We start from the raw sequence: 18748 nt of genomic DNA on the forward strand, positions 1-18748 counted from the left end.
TGTGTTTCCATAAATAAAAGTAACCATTCTTTCTGTTAATTTTGAATAAGAAGTTGTTTGCACATTCCATAGTTATTGTCCTAGTTTCAGCTGGGATAGAGTTAACTGTCTTCCTAGTAGCTGGTAGATGCTATGTTTTGAGTTCAGTATGTGAAGAATGTTGATAACACTGATGTTTTCAGTTGTTGCTAAGTAGCGTTTAGACTAAAGTCAAGGATTTTTCAGCTTCTCATGCCCAGCCAGCGAGAAAGCTGGAGGGGCACAAGAAGTTGGCACAGGACACAGCCAGGGCAGCTGACCCAAACTGGCCAACAGGGTATTCCATACCATGGGACGTCCCATCTAGTATAGGAACTGGGGAGTGGGGGCGGGGGATCGCCGCTCGGGGACTAGCTGGGTGTCGATGGGCGGGTGGTGAGCAATTGCACTGCGCATCATTTGTACATTCCAATCTTTTTATTATTGCTGTTGTCATTTTATTAGTGTTATCATTATCATTATTAGTTTCTCCTTTTCTGTTCTATTAAACCTTTCTTATCTCAACCCACGAGTTTTACTTCTTTTCCCGATTTTCTCCCCCATCCCACTGGGTGGGGGGGGGATGAGTGAGCAGCTGCATGGTGCTTAGTCGCTGGCTGGGGCTAAACCACAACATTATCAAAACATGCCAAAATTAAAGTGTTTGCAACTGATATTAAAATAACTGCAACTTTGAGATAGACAAAATAATGCACCTGTACATCTTATCATGTTCTTTAACTTTCCAATTCATCCTTTGTTAAAGTTAACACAACTGAAGTCAACATCATGCAGCTAGTACCTGAAACATGTTTTTCCTGCTTTTTGGCTTCCTTCTCTCCACTGCGCAGTCACATCAGCTGGCTCAAGGCGCCCTCCAAAAATATGTTGCCAAAGGTAAAGACCTACATAAATGAAGACACGATGGAGAATATCAATGCACAGATCTCGCCTACTCTACAATCCTAGCAAATAAAAGTAAAGTATTTCTGGGAAATGAAAAAGCGTAACAACATAAGAACTTGGGAAAAAAATATCAGAGCTTCTTATATAATATGGACATTGCTTCCCAAATTCTGTATGACTTCAAATTAGTTAAGATTAATTTTTCACACATCGGGGCATTTAAAAAGATTCTTTGGCTGTCAAAATATCAGTAGATGAAGATATACCACACTACCGCTTCTGTTAGCACCTCTTACCGGTACACATACCACTTAAAACTGAGCAAATATTAATCAGCATTTTAAGGACATGCATAGTTCTCTTAAGCTTTTGTGAAACACATCGAATTTTTGTGATGGAATGCATCACCATGTAATAATATACCAACATGTTCTACAATGCTACGCGGAAGTTCAACTCAAGCTGGAAATTTTACATTTTCAAAAAAGCTAAAATAAGAACAATGATATGTCTTCAGCAGTAGTTAAAGAGCTTGAGAGAACCTTGGCCCCCAGTTTATGCAGAGAGGAAACTCGGTGTCTTCTACAACAGAAGAATTTCCAATTTCATCAGTGGCAGCAGTACTGCAGTAGAGAAAATGCCTTATTTCTCATTGTGCGATGCTTTGTTTCACAGATGCTTTGTTTCACAAAGTGCAAGTGTGACAAAAATAAATATTCTGGTTTAGCTAAATAAAAGGCCTGCCCTTGTGTTGTATTCTAAGCTAGACTGGATTCAAAAAGTAACTATGTTTCCCTGCCATTTGAGCCATTTTCTTTGACAGATGTGAAAAACAGCCTTGAAAAGAACCAATTCAAAGAAACAGGAGTCTGACCACTCTTATGTTGGTATTAACATAAATTTAAGTAACAGCTACCATTTACTTAATGCTCTTCACGTACAGATATCCTTATTTAATCATATACATAAATTTTAGTCATTAAAAAGCAGAGAAAAGTGCTATATCTGGAAGGTTAAGTGATTAACAGACATTGGCTGTTATCTGCTTACCAATTGCTGCTTTGCCCCAGATCTGTACCCTGAGACTGGTTTGTTCTAGGTGAGATCTTGCATTTTGTATCATCTTAAGATTCGCTTCGTATCTCTGCTGAGAAGCAAGCAGTTCGTTTTTCTCGTCCCCTTCCCACGGATTCCACTCTCCATTTCCCAAGGCAGCACGGTCTAAGAAACCCAAAAGTGCAATTTACGTCAAAAGAACAAACTTACAAGTTTAGAAAACTGGCGAATTTTCTTGAATTCAGAATTTCCAGCAGCAGCAGCAGCAGCAGCAGCAGCACCGCCTCCCCCGCCGCCTCCGGGCCCGCAGCCCCGTGCCTGACCGGGCACTGGGGAAATGGCCGCCGCCCCCAGCGCGGCCCCGGCCCCGGCCCCGCTCTCCCTCAGGCGCCGCCGCCGGCCCCCCCCGCCGCAGCGCTACCCGGCAGGGGCGGCGGGAGGAGAGGCGCGGCGCCCGGCCTCCCCAGACCGGGGACAGCAGCGGGGGGAGGCGCCGCCGCCGCTGCCCTGCGCCGCGGTCGCCGAGGCCTCTCTGGCGCAGGCGGGAGCTGACAAAGCGCGCCGGCTCCGCATCGAGCCCGCCTCCCCCCCCCCCCGTCCCCCCCCGTCCACCGCAGCTGCACCGCCGGTCGCGGCCAGGCCGGCCCGCCCAGCCGGCGGCGGGGCGGCTCGGAGCGGCCCCGCCGCCGCTCTCACCTCGCGGGCCGCGGCGGTCCCGGGGCGGCGGGCGGGGGGCGGCCGGGCGGCGGGGCCGGAGGAAGACGGTGTAGGCCGCGTACAGGGAGAAGAGGCCGTAAGCGACGATCAGGGCGGAGCACAGCCGCCTGCGAGCGGCCCGCATCCCGCCCGGCGCGGGCGGAGACCCCGGCGGCGGCGGCGGCGGCGGGGCGAGCCGCGCCCGCTGGGGCGGGAAGGGCCTCGCTCCGCCCGCGGCCCGGCGCTCCGTCCAGGTTTCGGCACCAGATGTAGGAAACGCCTGTGCTTCGTACGCGGGCGGGCGCCGACAAAGGCCTAGCAAGTACTTCTTCCTAGTGCTCGATAACAACCGCGGTATGTCGTAGGAAGACCAAAAGCCAAGTGATGTGTCACAAGAAGGGAGGAGAGATCCAGAGCGTCGCCGATGTCTTTGACCGCTGTGCAAACAAGGTAGTTGTATCTCCTAGGTGATACTAAGAAGCAGACGTATCCTGTGGTGTAGAAGAGGGTGAAAAGCCTAACAGCAGCAGCTAATGAGACTTGGAAAAATCCTGAACCCAGATCTGGTAAATCAGGAGGCTTAGGTTCTTTCTTAGCTCTGAGACAGCTTGCTGTATGATCATCTTGTCTCATGGTGTTCCAACTGACTGGTAAAATGTTCATAACCACGCTTCTGAGAGTGTTATGAATCCTAGTTGATATAAAATAGTTGAAGATTTCTCTGAATGACAGGTACTCAATAAAGACAGGAAGAGTTGTAACAAAAAAGGAGAATCTATTTAATAACAAGGATTTTGAGCAGTAAACAATCATTGCCAGTTCTTTATGTTATAAGGCATCGTAAATGGGGAGATAGAGGGGAAGGATATATCATCAGGTTCAATAACTGTGTTTAGAGGTAGGAAGAAGAACAAAAAAAGAGGACAGAAGTGTCAAGTACGTTCAACAAATGCCTATTCTGTTCAAGAGTTCATTACAACAAATGAAAATTAACCTGGAGTTTCAAAACTAAGATAATGAGTGCGGCTGGAAGCCTAAGTCAAAATACATTGTGCTGTACATCAGGTAATTTGAATAAGAAGCTATAAAAGCAAGCTCTTTTTTCTCTGTGAAAAGTAGTTTTTTCTGTACATATTACGATAAAACCACTTCCTGGTACTTGTTTTTACTACTCATGACTGCCTACAATAAATTATTCTTTGGTTTCTGTTACACCCTTCCAACAAAACCTGTTGTTAAATTCTGCGGCATTACTTATCTTAGTCTCTGCTCATTGACTCTTGGGTTGGAATTGATTGACAGAGGCTGCTGGGAAGTTCTAAAAAAACTGTATTGACCAACATGTAACATAGGCAGACCTGAGCAAGGTTTTAGAGCACAGCTAGGAACGAAAGAAAGCATCAGTTAGACATCTAACCAGAACATGGAATGAAGGGAGTTGTTGCCAGAACCCCTGCAGCAAGGTTTTGAGGTATAATTACAGCTCTGTTAGTCCCGTTTTCATTAATTACAAAGTTTGCAGGGTATTCTGCTACCACCAGCAGAACATAGTAGGCAGCTGCTGTTGGAATTTTTTTCTTCCACAAAAGCTTGAGTCTCCTGTTAGACTGCACCATACAAGGCTGAATGAAAGGGAGAAGTCTGCAGGAGGCAATTAAAGATCCAAAGCCAGAGAGTGGCCTCGCTGCTGGCCACAGATCACAGTGCCCATTCCTGGGCTTTGGCAGAGGTTCTCCTCTGGACAGGTCTCTTGTGATGAGCAAGGTAACAGCCCCTGGTGCTCGTTACTGCTTGATTAATAGAAATCTGCTGGCTCTGGTTTGTTCGAGTATACCCTGACATCATACTTCAGGCAGAATCAGGCTCAGCTTAACTTCAGTTTCACCTGAAACTAATTACAGTGGCTGAACTGTCGCCTCCATGGGGTGATTGCCTGAGGCAGAGAGGTGATGGTAAGGAACTGCTGATAGTGGTGAAAAACTAAGGGCAGTGACCTCTTTTTTTTGGTACAATCAATAAGAGGGTGTCCACCTGTGGCCTTGTAGCTTCTTAGTTTAAATGAGAACAGCCTCTCCCTGAGAAACTAATGCACTGCAGGAGCATCCAAATAAAGTGTTTTTTTCAGCCTAATGAAATGACAAACCCAACTGCCTTATTTAGTTCTATGTTTCTCTCAGATACAAGACATACCTAACTGAAGACATTTTTAGATATCAGAGGGTTTTCCTCCCATGTGGCATGTGTTACATTTAGAGTATCTCCAGGCTGTAGTCTGTATAGACTTCTATTCTGTCAAAGCATAAAGCCATTCAAAACATTGTGGCTCCTCCTGTAACACAAAGAAAGGACTCATAGTGATAGCATATTTCCATACATTCTGTATGGTATGTCTAAATATTTTGATGGTTTTAATATTTTGTACCAGCCGTGGAAACTGGTTTGCTGCTAGGTGACTGTAAAAGTGAGATTTGGTAAATAATTATTAGAAATCTTATACTAACACTACAATTGAAACAGTAGACAAAAGTATAGCCAAGCAATTAACTGGTGGAGGTAGTTACTCATAAGTTTTGCAGTTCTTTGCTCTTATGACTAGATGTTCCTGTACACTAGATGAGAACAATGTTGAAACTGACCACATGTGATTGAAGCTGCGTTAAGCTTCAAGATCAAAGAACAAGGACAAGAATAAAGACTTCAAGGACATCCAACAAGAACTTCAAATGGGTCGGTGGTCGCAAAAGCAGCCCTTCGACTCAAATGGATCCTTCATTGCGCATGATGGGATGTAGGCAGTACTGAGATAATCAGTTGCAATTATTTTTATGTATATATATACTAATCTGATTAATATGCAATTAGTTATTCTGTATAACCTGTTTGTGCTAAAGCTCTGGCATACACGCTAGGTGGAACTATCCCCCGTGCATCCAGCGCTGCAATAAAGAATGCCTGCTTTCATAAACTCCAAAACGAGTCTTAGAGAGTTTCTTCAACCGGCTTTTCGGTATCAATAGCTGCTCTTTCCAAGACTGTTTCATGTCTTACACATTTTTTAATATCTGTGTCAGGACTAGGTTAGACCTTTCCAAGAACCCCAATGGGTTTGATGTTACCAATGCCTACCTTCAACTATGTTCCCCCTTGTTCCTATAACTGTCGCATCTCCAGTGTTCTGTTAAGTTGGTATATAATGAAGGAAGGCAGTAAAGTCAGTTCCCTGCTCCTTTAAGATTTCTTTGGATGATCCCACCCAGATAAAAGCTTTATGGCTCATTTGCTATTGCAGTAGGCTTAATACACCCTCTTAAAAACCATTGTTTTCACAATCTTTTACAATCTTAAGTACAAATCTAAGACAGATGAATGTGTTAAATATATTTATAAACCCAACACCATTACATTGGCCTTATGCATAAATCTTCAAGGTTTTTCAATAGTATAAATGACTGCTTTGTGGATAGATAGGATTATAATCTCTCCTCCCCACATTCTTGCTTTGAGTAGCATAAAGACACATATTTGTATATCACATTCATCTAACAGATTCCAAGGGAAAGAATTTATTCTTGTAGGAAGAACTGTAGTAGGTTTTATACTAGCAGGAATTTTGGCCATATTTTAAAATAAAACTATATTAGCATATGTCCTGGTTTCAGCTGGGATAGAGTTAAGTGTCTTCCTAGTAGCTGGTATAGTGCTATGTTTTTCAGTTAGGTATGAGAAGAATGTTGATAACACACTGATGTTTTCAGTTGTTGCTAAGTAATGCTTAGTCTAAAGTGAAGGATTTTTCAGCTTCTGATGCCCAGCCAGGGAGAAAGCTGGGGGGGGGGCACAGGAGGTTGGGGGGACACACAGCCAGGGCACCTGGCCCAAGGTGACCAACGGGGTATTCCATACCATGTGATGTCACATCTCGTATAGGAACTGGGGGGAGTCGGGGCAGGGGGGATCGCTGCTCGGGGACTAACTGGGCATCGATCGGCGGGTGGTGAGCAATTGCACTGCGCATCATTTGTACATTCCAATCCTTTTATTATTGCTGTTGTCATTTTATTAGTGTTATCATTATCATTATTAGTTCCTTCTTCTCTGTTCTATTAAACCGTTCTTATCTCAACCCACGAGTTTTACTTCTTTTCCTGATTTTCTCCCCCATCCCACTGGGTGGGGGGGAAGTGAGTGAGTGGCTGCGTGGTGCTTAGTTGCTGGCTGGTGTTAAACCACAACAGCATCTCACACTGTGGTGTGAGCCACTGAGTTTCTGTATCACATAGTTTACATGGGAAAGAAGGGATCATTTAACGTTTACAGTGTTAATTAAGGTGGTTGCAGTGCCATTTAAAAATCACTTGAAACTGCAATTTCTTTAAAAATTAATTTCCAGAAGGCAAGCAATATAATGTCTCATGGAGGAATTCTAGAGCTGTAGTTCCCTCTGGCGCATGAACAGTTGTGCTTCTGGCATTTGTTCAGACTATCTCCTGTGATATTCACGTATGGGCCTCATTTACGTGGCAGTTAGTTACACAGGTGATAAGAGAAGGCACATAAAGCACTTGGCAAAGAGCGGCAGTGAGTGACAACCTGAACAATTCAGATGAGCTGCAGTTTATTCACTGCCTGTATCTGGGGACTTACCCGGGAGACATCAGAACATGTTCAAAATCATATCAATTAGTCTTAATATTGATTTTAAGAGTTCAAATTGCTCTAACTTTTAAAGGATGTGTTGTATTTCGAGCTGACCTGTTCACCTAGAGTCCTCCTTTAGCTCAACTACTATCCTATCCCTTATTCTGACTGAATTCCTCTCCTTTCTCCTGTGCTATTTTTTTAATAATGCTGGAATACAATTTGGGATTTTTTTGCTTTTCAGATGTGTTGTCATAAGCATCTCGTGTTGCTCAGGAGATGCCCCCCAGTGCTGCCTGCAGGTCATTCAGCATAGTGATGGTACGGGGCCAGCCCTGTGTCTGGAGGCTCCTGGCTCTGTCTGCAGTGGGTGCCTTGCAGGTGCAGCAGCAAGGGCTGTCTGGTGGGGAGAGTCTGGGGCCAAGAGGGACTGGGGATGTTTGTGCCCTGGGGAGCCCGTCCCAGCACAGGAACAGAGGGGGAACAGTGCAGAGCAGAGCCTGAGCAAGAGATGTGGCACCATCCTCTGGCACGCTCTCCCCACACACGCTCCGTGGCGCAGACAGTGTGGCTTCTCTGTTGCAGGTTATCCCAGGTGAGTTACCTGCTGTGGATTATCCTGGGTGGACCCACTGGGGTAGGTCATTCTAGGCGTGTCCCCCAGGCATGATTTTACCACGCATACCTCTCTGTCCATCTCCCCCCCCACCCCCGTCTATCCGTGTCCATCTCCCCTTGTCTCTCTGCCCCAACTGCTTTCAAGGTGAGTTTTTCCCCGTGCAAGTTTCTTTTTTTTTTCTGTGACACCCCCCCACATCTGCTGCCCTTCTACCTTGTGCCCCTCTATATTCCACCCCCCACCCCCACATAACCCTTCTGTCTCCACACCTCTGGGGTGCTGCCTGCACCCCCCCACCTGCCCATTGCCACCCACCCAAACTCCCCCCCCGTAGCAGGGAACCATCTGGAGACGTGAGCCGAGTAACAACCGGACACTGATACGGTTAAAGTTGTTCTCCCTTTATTGCCCAAATAGCATGCTTATATACCTTGTCAAGCTAAACATCAGCTGTCCACGCGCCAAAAGCTAAAATATAATTGGTTATACTATCTCTGTCCACGCGCATAAACATAGGACACAATTGGTTATACTAACTCTGTACACGCGCCTAAACATAGGACACAATTGGTTATACTATCTAAAACATGCGAAACTTGTCTCAGCCTAATTGGTTAAGACAAACTGCCGAATTGAGGTTCTTCGTGCCAAGTTCCCTTTATCTTGGAATGTGCACCTGTGTTCTTCTAATTGGCATCTTTCTTTTTTTGTCTTCTTGTTTATTCTGTTCAAGGCCTTCTAAAGGCGTCTGGAATACTTTTGCGACCGTTAGCTAAATATGTGTCCGCAACACCCCCCCCTTCCCTGCACCCCACCCCACTCCTCACACCAGCCCGCCAGTGGGCAGGCTGGGGGTGCACAGAGAGCTGGGAGGAGACCCAGGAGGGACAGCTGACCCCAACTGACCAAAGGGATATTCCAGACCATATGACATTCATGTTCAGTAATAAAACTAGGGGGGACGTTGGCAGGGGGGCTGTTCAACCCACCAGTTTTCTTGCTTTCGCCTTTCTGATTCTCTCCCCCATCCCACCAGGGGTGGGGGAGCAAGTGAGTGCTTGTGTGGGGCTTTGTTGCCAACTGGGGTTAAACCATAACAAAAGGTTCTGCTTGGCTAAAGCTTGAGGTTCTCCATGTTATTTCTACCATCTTGATAGGCCATCCTTGTTCTTCGTTGCTGTTTTATAGCACCTTTTGCTCTGTAAGCAGCAGCACTCGTGCCCTGCAAGCATTCCTGTCTCCCAACCACTGGGAAGTAACTTGGCCAAAGGCAAAGAGCGAAACAGCCACTGCACAATCTACAGCAATTCTGCCTCTTGAGGGACCCAGCAGGCCCCTTTCTCTCACCTCTTACTCTGTCCAGCTAGGCTGGAAAGTACAGTTGTTGCAGAAACTGCTACACCCTGTGCCTCCTCAGGTTGTCAGCTTGGCCCTGTGTACAGGCTGCGGAGGTCATCCACTCTGCACGGGACACAGGGACCCTGGAGAGCTTTACACCAAGTCATTCCTTTCCCTTTGGGCAGCACTGGTTCTGCCGCTGCTACAGGCAGCCGCGTTCTCAAGGGCAAGGGGCTGGGATGACAACAGGCTGCTGCACGCTCCAGTCAGACTAAGACACTGTCCTCTGAGGACCTGGTGCAGCAAAAGCCGAGGTACTTTCTGCACTGCCAATGGCTCTTCACAAGAGAACTGTGCTCTGGTTTTAGCAGAAAAAGGTGTTGGTCACAGGCAGCCACATAGCACTGTGCACAGCTTTTTGGCAGGTGTCTTGCTTGTTCAAGTAGAGGCATATATCTTGCCTTGCGGTCTTGATGCCAAAACAATCAGGGGTTCTACAAAAGCCTTTTGATGTCAAAGCAAGATGACAGCTAGATTTCTACCAGCACTGTATTTCAGCTGTGTTGCTAGCTGAAAATGGCTTGCAGGCCAGGAGATCTTTAGAGGGATCTGAATTAAAGAAACTGAGTGTTGAAGTGTTTGTTTTAAGGAGGCAAATTAGGCAGCCAAAGGAACTCAAGTGCTCACCTGACACGTTGGCAGAACGGCCTGTCCAGCCAAATGGCCTATCCAGCCTACTAAGTATTGCATGTTGTAGGCAGCAAAATGCAACTGTGACGCTTGCTGGCAGGAGCGGCAAGGAGTGCAGAGCTACACTCCTGTACAGAGCAAAGATGGAACTTCCAGGGCTCTACGGTCATCTGCTGAGGACATCTAATATCCCAACACGCCTCTTTGCTTTCCCTGCTTCATGTCTAATTACTTTGCATGCTGGAGGGCAGGGTGTCTTATCTAAGTGACAAGCCCTGCATAGGAAGCCTTGTGTATGTGCAGGGTTAGGAGAGCAGAGTGCTGATAGCACAGAGGTGAGGAAAGGTGCAAACACCACAGCAGAGCCCCAGGGCATCACCAGGGTATCACTCATTTGCAGATCAGCCACTTGCATCTGGTCTGCTCTGATGCGCTGTTTCCTGCTAAACAGAGCTGACCCTCTGGCACAAAGCAGCTTTTGGTCTCTTCTGGCCTGCCTTCAGGATGTCACCTGTGTTGCCTTATTTTTTAAAATCTCTCGCCAGCATCTGTTGACTCTCTGCTCTTACTCCCACAACCCTGATGCCTCACGCAGACCCATACAGCGGTCCCTGGGGCTTGCTCCAGGGCACCCCCCCCTTCGCAGGTTCCCTGTGCTGCTGTGGCGGGTTGACCCTGGCTGGACGCCACCTGACCTGGACACCAGGAGCCCACCAAAGCCATTCTGTCACTCCCCCCTCCTCAGCTGGACAGGGGAGAGAAAATATAACAAAGGGCTCGTGGGTCGAGATAAGGACAGGAGAGATCACTCACCAATTACTGTCATGGGCAAAACAGACTCAACTTGGGGAAAATTAACTCAATGTGTTACCAATCAACCAGAGTACGGTAATGAGAAATAAAACCAAATCTCAAAACACCTTCCCTCCACCCCTCCCTTCTTCCCAGGCACACCTTCACTCCTGGATTCTCTACCTACCCCTGCCAGTGGTGCAGGGGAATGGGGTTTATGGTCAGTTCATCACACATTATCTCTGCTGCTTCATCCTCTTGAGGGGCAGGAGTCATCACACTCTTCCCCTGCTCTGGTGTGGGGTCCCTCCCACGGAGACAGTCCTCCACGAACTTCTCCAGCGTGGGTCCTTCCCACAGGCTACAGTTCTTCACAAACTGCTCCAGCATGGGTCCCTTCCACGGTGTGCAGTCCTTCAGGAGCACACTGCTCTAGCGTGGGTCCCCCGTGGGGTCACAAGTCCTGCCAGAAAACCTGCTCCAGCGTGGGCTCCTCTCTCCACAGATCTGCAGGTCCTGCCAGGAAACCTGCTCCAGCACGGGCTTCCCACGGGGTCACAGCCTCCTTTGGGAACCCACCTGCTCCGGCGTGGGGTCCTCCCCGGGCTGCAGGTGGAGATCTGCTCCCCCGTGGACCTCCCTGGGCTGCAGGGGGACAGCCTGCCTCACCGTGGTCTTCCCCACGGGCTGCAGGGGAATCTCTGCTCCGGCGCCTGGAGCATCTCCTCCCCCTCCTTCTTCACTGACCTGGGGGTCTGCAGGGCTGTTTTTCTCATATGTTCTCACTGCTCTCTCCAGCTGCAGTTTCTGTCTGTCCCAGCAACTTTTTTTCCTTCTTAAAAATGTTATCACAGAGGCGCTACCACTATCACTGATGGGCTCAGCCGTGGCCGGCGGCGGGTCCATCTCAGAGCCGGCGGGCATTGGCTCTGTCGGACACAGGGGAAGCTTCCAGCAGCTTCTCACAGAAGCCGCCCCTGTAACCCCCCTGCTACCAAAACCTTGCCACACAAAGCCAATACAGCTGCTTCTCCTCTCTAGGCAAGGGGTTGTGGGGCAGGGGCAGAAGCACCCACCCAAATTGTGTATTCTTTGCGCTTGACTGCTGTAAAGGCTCCAGCCCTTGGATGCTTTTCGGAACGGAGGCAATGAAGAGGACTGCCCGGGCTGCGAGTGCGGAAAGGGCCGGGCAGTGTAGGCCCGGTGCCCCCAGTAAGCAGTTGCCGCCTGTGGCTGGTCCCTACTGGGCCGAGCTGTCAGTCGCGCCTCATCCAGCCGACGCTCGGAAAAGGCTCGTTACGGGGACGCTGCCGCCCGGCGGCCGCAGGCCGGTACTGCCGTTTGGGAGCCGCGCACGCGCGGCGGTGCCCCGGTCCTGCCCGCGCCGTCCGACGGCAACGGCAGCGCGGGACCGGCGGGCGCCGCCGGGGCCGCCCTCGCTGCTGCCGCCTTGTGGCCGAAGTGCGGCACTGCAGCCCGGCGTCCGCGCGCCGGCTCTGGCCCCTCCTGCCCGCCGTCGGCGGCCGGCGCATGCGCGGTCCCCGGGAGCAGCGCGGCGGGGCGCGGGGCGAGCGCCGGGGCCGCGGGTGAGGCGAGCGATCCCCTCCGGCGGGGGCGAGCCGGGCCGGGGCAGCGCCGGGGAGTTCCCCGAGAGAGAGCCGGTAGAAGGGAAGAGGGGACGGAGGCGGGCACCCCCAGGCGCGGCCGGCGGGGCGCCTGCCCGAGTCGCCAGAGCTCCCCCGGCCCCGCTCGGCCCGTGCGGCTGCCCCCAGCTCCGGCCCCTGCCCCGAAGCCGGCGCTGTAGCCGCAGGCAGCCCCGCGCCCTGTGGTGAGGGCAGCAGGCTGGCCCTGCGGTGGTCTCGAGTCTCCCTTAGCGTGGGCGCCGTTAGCAGCGGCGCGGGGAGCGAGCGGCGCCTGCGGAAGCCCCCGCGGACGGAGGGGCTGCGGTAACGGGGGTCACCGCTGCCTCTTTCCCGGAGGCCGCGCTGTGGGTGCGGTTGTCCGTCCGTCCCCTGGGGATGCCGTTGGCTGCAGCAGCCTCGGGCTGGCGTGGGCTGTCCCTGCCTGGCCTCCCTCTCCTCGCGGCGCGGGAGGAAAAAGTGGCAGGAGGAACGCTTATTGTCGGTGGACAGGAGCTGCTGAAGCTGAAGCTGGAGAGGCCGCAGAAGGGTAAAGCTGCTGAAGAATAAAATAAAGGGGATCCAACCAGCAGCTGCAGACAGGAGACAGCCTGCCTCTCCAGGTGAGGATGGATCCTTCTTAGTGTAGTCCTCAGCAGATCCGATCACCAACATGCGTGGCAGGGTCTGTACGCGTAACCAGAACCACAGTACAGCCATGCAGTGTGTGTGCATGTGAGGCTGTGTTTCTAGGAAGCCTCATATTGTAAGAGCTGTAAGATACCAATCTATTTTCTTAGGTGGATGACAGTCAAGTGACTGCAGCTACAGAGGAGGAAGGGAGAGGGAGACAGACATGTCTGAACTGTCAAATTCTCGCAGCAGCTCCAAGAGCGGGAGGTACAGTGAGTCCTGGACCCCTGGGGCTGTGTCACCCCTCTTCTGTATCCTGGTCCTTCCCTGCCCCCACCTTCTCTTTCTCTCACTGCTTTAATTTTTTTGTTTTTTCTTCCTGCACTTCTCCCTCTCTTGTTCTCCAAGTCCCCCTCTTTCTCTGTTGTTCTGCCTCTCTGTTTTCTTTTTCTCTCTCCACTTCTGTCCTGTCCCATCCCTCTTTTTTTCATCCTCTGTCCCCATCACTACTTTGTCCTTCTCCATCTGTCTTCTTATCCCAATTTTGTTAATTCCTCCCTGTCTGCCCTTTAGCCCTTCACAATTCTCACTGCTCTCACCTGTCTGACGCTGTGTCTCTATTTTTAAATTCCTTTCTCTGCCCTGTATTCTAGATACACTTTTACTTTCTTAGATCCTCTTGTTCCAGGTCCCTGTCCCTATGTTTTAACTTCTTCCCTCACTGTCCCATAGCCCATTTTTGTCTTTATCGTTCTCTCTCTGTCTGGCTCCCTGTCCCTATTCTTTATTTCCCCTCTCTCTCCCCTTTAGATCATCAATGTTTTTGGTATTTCTCAGTCTCCCTCTTGTCCACCTCACTGTCCCCTTTTTTAATTCCTCCTTCTGCCCTGTGGCCCATCCCTAATCTTTGTTTTTCTCCATCTCTCTCTCTGGTACCCTCTCCCTTTTTATTAGTTCCTCCTCTCTGTCCTGTAGCTCGTTGCTATTTCCCCCCGCCCCGCCTCTCTCTGTCTCCCTTTCCCTACTTTTCAATTCCCCCTCTCTGCCCTGTAGCCGATCGCTGTTGTAGTGAGTTTGTGTGGCAGGCTGGGGCAGGGGACTGGGCAGAGGCTGCAGGGGTGGGTTCTGTGAGAAGACACTAGGACTTGCCCCCATGTTGGGCACAGCCAGTTCCAGCTCCAAGATGGAGCTGCTACTGGTCAAAGCTGAGCCAACCAGCAACGCTGGTAGCACCTCTGTGATATTTAAGAAGGGCTAATAAAATGCTGTGCAGAAGCTGTCAGCCCTGCAGACACCAAGGTCAGTGAAGAAGGAGAGGGAAGAGGTGATCCAGGTCCTAAAGCAGATTCCCCTGCAGCCCGTGGTGAAGACCACGGTGAGGCAGGCTGTCCCCCTGCAGCCCATGGAGGTCCATGGTGGAGCAGAAATGCACCCTGCAGCCGATGGAGGACTCCACACCAGAGCAGGTGGATGCACCCGAAGGAGGCTGTGACGCTGTGGAGAGGAGCCCACACTGGAGCAGGTTTTCTGGTGGGACCTGCGGCCCCATGGGAGTGACACCACACTGGAACATAAGAAGAGCATGAAAGAGGAAGGAGCAGCAGAGACAACTTGTGATGAACTGACTGTAACCCCCCACTCCCTCTCCCCCTGTGCTGCTCGGCAGGAGGAGGTAGAGAAGTCAGGAGTGAAGATGAGCCCAGGAAAAAAAGAGAGGGGTGGGGGGAAGGTGTTTTTCAGATTTGTTCGTATTTCTCATTATCGTACTCTGATTTTGATTGACAATAAATCAGTCTCCCCAGGTCGAGTCTGGTTTGCCTGTGACAGTAATTGGTGAGTGATCTCTTTGTCCTTATCTTGACCCACAAGCTTTTCTGTTGTATTTTCTACCCTCCTGTCTTGAGGAGGGGGAATGATAGAGTGGCTTGGTGGGCACTTGTCAGCCAGCCAAGGTCAACCCACCACAGTTTCCTTCTATCAGGCTCCCTGTTCCTATTTTTTAAATCTTGCCTATGTTTCTTGCATGCCATCACTTTTGAAACTTCGTTTCTACCTCTCCATCCCTATTTAAATTCTTGTATGTTTCTTAAATCCAGTTGCTTTTAAAATTTTCTTGCTACCTCTCCCTCTCTCTGTCTCCCTGACCTTATTTTAATTTCTTGCCTGTTTCTTGTACCCTGTTGCTTTTCAAATTTCATTCTTACGTCTCCCTCTGTGCAACTCCATGTACCTACTTTTTGCTTTCAAAATTTTCTCTGTTTCCTTCTATCCATCTCCCTGTCTCTAGTTCTTAACTCTTCCCTCTCTGTCCTGTACCCTGTCACTTCTTACATTTTCTTTCTACATCTCCCTCTTTCTATCTCCCTGTGCCTGTTTGTTAGTTCTTGCCTATGTTTCTTGTATGCTGTTGCTTTTTGAAAATTTTCTGTCTACCTGGCTCCCTGTTTCTGTTTTCTAATTCTTGCTGTTTATTCTCCCCTATCACTTTAGAATTTTTCCCTGTCCCTTGTCCTGTCTCTATCTTGTTGTCCTGCCAGTCCCTTCCCCTTGTCTCCTCTGCTTCCTATTATTTATTCCTCCATCTCTATCCCTGTCGTTTTGCTCAGTCTCTCCGCTCTTCTCTCTCTACACCCTTTTCCTGCTCCTTGTCCCTCTCTTGTTCCCAGCATCCCATTTTCTGGCTCCCTGTCTTGCACCTCTATGTCCCTCTGTCCTTCCTCCTGCTTTTCTCTTCCCTTTTTTCCCCCCATCCTGCAGCCTTTGGGCACTGAGCCTTGTAGCCAACTCACTGCCAGGATTTCTTATATGCATTAATGAATAAATTTTTCCTGCCTCCTCTGTGTCCCTGGATGTGGGTAGGTGCAGGGGCAGGGATGATGTGCTGTGGGGCTTTGGCAATGGCCCCTGTTCCTGATGGGCTCCCGCTGGGGCTGGGACAGCTCCAGGTGTGGCCAGTGAGGCTGAGGATGGGGCTGGCCCTGCGGTGTGAAGGGGCTCCAGCTGTAAAGGGGCTCCAGCTGTAAAGGGGGCTGCCTGGGCAAGCCTGCCTGAGGGAGCTGATGGAGGGGAACTGGCTGGGGAGGGGAGTCCAAGGGGGTCCTGCTGGCAGGTGCCTCCAGCAAGGAATGGCCGGTCCCTGTGGCAAGGAAGGATCCCTCTGAGCTGTTCCTGGCCTCTGTTGGCTACATGCGTGAGCCGCCATGTATCAAGGAAGCCTTGTGGATGAGGAGCATTGAGGTGTCCGCTGCGTGCTGCCGAGCGGCTGAGGGTCGGGCAGCCGGCACTGGGGAGGAGGAAGGGGCAGAGGCAGGGAGAGAAGCGTCGGGGCGGTGAAGGTCTCCTGCCGGCACCAGGAGCTGTGGTGAGTCGCACACCCTCTCCTCTACATCCTGGCCCACCTCTGCCTCCCTCCCTCCATCTCCCTCTCTGCCTGCCCACCCATGTGTGTGGCTCCTCAAAACTTGTTATTCTTCTGCCAACTCTGCCCAGTATCCTGTTGCCTTTTACATTTTTAATATGCCTCTCTAACAAGCTTCTTCTGTTTTTTATTTTTTCTGCACCGCCTTGTACCCTGTTACTTTTTAAATTTAATTTCTATGTCTTCCCCCATCTGTCTCCCTGACCCTGTATTTTAATTTCTCCCTCTCTGTCCTGTACCCAGTTGCTTGGGACTAGCTGGGCATCGCTCAGTTGGTGGTGAGCAATGGTTTTCATTTGCATTGCTTGTTTTTCTTGGCTTTTCTTTTCCTCTCTCTCTGTTGTTGTTGTTTTTTTTTCCCCTCTTACAACTTTTATAAAAAATGTCTTTTTAATTATTAAACTTTTTATATCAACCTATGAGTTTCTCACATTTACCCTCCCAATTCTCCCCCCATCCCACTGTGGGGGAGTAAGTGAGCAGCTGGATGGTACTTAGTTGCCAGCCAGGGTTAAACCACGATGCTACATCTACTTTTATGAAGCTGCCTATTGCTATTTTTTAATTATTTCCTGTCTGTTGTGTACCCTGTTGCTTTTAAAATTTGCTTTCTATGTCTACTTTTATCCAGTTCACTGGCTTTATTTTTTAATTTTTTACTCTCTGTCCTTGCCCCGTCACTTTTAAATTTCCTTTATATTTCTCAGTTTTAGTTCACTGTGGCTATTTTGAAAATTTTTTTCTGTCCTGTATCCAATCACTTCTTAAATTTTCCTTCTATGTCTACTTTTATCAAGCTATGTATCACTGTTTTTTAATTCTTTCCTCACTGTTGTGTACCCTGTTGCTTTTTACTTTTTCTTTCTATGTCTACTTTAACCTATTCGCTGTCTTTAAGTTATTCCTGTCCGTCATGTAGCCCATTGCCTTTTAAACTTTCTTCCTATGTCTGTTTGTTTAGTGAGCTGTCCCCATTTTTTAATTCTTTTGTCTCTGTCATGTACCCTGTTGTGCTGGTTTTGGCTGGGATAGAGTTAATTTTCTTCCCAGTAGCTAGTATGGAGCTACGTTTAGGATTTGTGCTGAAAACAGTGCTGATAATACAGGAATGTTTTTGTTATTGCTGAGCAGTGCTTGCACAGAGGCAAGGGCTATTCTGCTTCTCACCCTGCCCCACCAGCGAGCAGGCTGGGGCTGAACAAGGTGCTGGGAGGGGACACAGCTGGGACAGCTGACCCCAACTGACCCAAGGGCTGTTCCAGACCATATGATGTCATGCTCAGCATATAAAGCTGGGGGAAGGACAGGCACAACAGCAGTGGGGATCTGTGCTTTCCCAGAGATGCAACATCTCATGGCGCTCGTTCTCGTCAGAGCCTCTTTCTGAAAAGGCAAACGTCCGGCTCCTTCTCCCACAAGGAAGGGCCCAGCCCTGAAAGCTTTTGCTGCTCTTCACGGTGCCTTGGCGCCCTATCTACAGGCACAACAGCACTGGGGATCTGTGCTTTCCCAGAGACGCAACATCTCATGGCTCTCGGCCGCGGCAGAGCCTCTTGCCGAAAAGGCAAACGTCCGGCTCCTTCTCCCACAAGGAAGGGGCCAGCCCTGAAAGCTGTTGCTGCTCTTCACCTTCCCTTAGCGCCCTATCTACAGGCACAACAGCACTGGGGATCTCTGCTTTCCCAGAGACAGAACATCTCATGGTGCTCGTTCTCGGCATACCGTCTTCCGAAATGCAAACGTCCAGCTCCTTCTCCCACAAGGAAAGGGCCAGCCCTGAAAGCTATTGCTGGTCTTCAGCTTCTTTCGGCAGCCTATTCACAGGCACAACAGCACTGGGGATCTGTGCTTTCCCAGAGACGGAACATCTCATGGTGCTCCTTCTCGGAGAAGCCTGTTTCCGAAAAGGCAAACGTCTGGCTCCTTCTCCCACAAGGAAGGTGCCAGCCCTGAATGCTCTTGCTGGTCTTCACCTGTATTGCAAAACATTGAGGTTGCTATTGCAAAATACATTGACTTTGCTATCTCCAGGTGAGATAGGGGAGAGGTCTACAAAAAAAACCCTCTGTCTCAAACACTGTTTTGATTGTGGTTTCTTAGCAATGGGATTGCAGATGCTGACAAGCACTTTTACATTAGGAGTAGTTACATTAGGAGGAGAGCTCCAGCAACAGAGCTGAACATACATCTCTTTGAAATGGAGAAGTTGCGGTGAGTATGTACTATGACAAATGGCTTTGATTTTTGTCAGAGAATAATGCCCTAATTTCTCGCTGTCCTTTCCTCCTTGTTCAGTGCTCCACACCCAGAGGCAGCAGATGTCTA

At 49.6% G+C, this 18748-nt stretch overlaps 1 protein-coding gene and 1 long non-coding RNA gene across 5 annotated transcripts in view; one reads left to right on the top strand and one right to left on the bottom strand.

The window, feature by feature from the left end:
- RXYLT1 (ribitol xylosyltransferase 1) overlaps positions 1-2881 on the bottom strand; it is a 28540-nt gene extending 25659 nt beyond the window's left edge. For all 4 annotated transcript variants that reach the window (XR_008233138.1, XM_052774603.1, XM_052774604.1 and 1 more), the window contains exons 1-3: positions 2677-2881; positions 1975-2145; positions 821-923 (exon numbers count right to left, since the gene is read on the bottom strand). Coding sequence is in view for 3 of the 4 variants with exons in the window: in XM_052774603.1 (XP_052630563.1) it covers positions 821-923; positions 1975-2145; positions 2677-2821 (419 nt within the window). In the remaining variant the exon portion in view is untranslated. The remainder of the gene's footprint in view (positions 1-820; positions 924-1974; positions 2146-2676) is intronic.
- Positions 2882-12733: 9852 nt separating this feature from the next.
- LOC128135574 (uncharacterized) lies at positions 12734-14806 on the top strand. The gene is made up of 2 exons (XR_008233139.1): positions 12734-12995; positions 13173-14806. It is a non-coding gene; the product is annotated as an uncharacterized LOC128135574 (long non-coding RNA).
- Positions 14807-18748: the final 3942 nt, after the last annotated feature.

The sequence above is a fragment of the Harpia harpyja genome, chromosome 23, assembly GCF_026419915.1.
Source record: "Harpia harpyja isolate bHarHar1 chromosome 23, bHarHar1 primary haplotype, whole genome shotgun sequence".
Lineage (NCBI taxonomy): Eukaryota > Metazoa > Chordata > Aves > Accipitriformes > Accipitridae > Harpia > Harpia harpyja.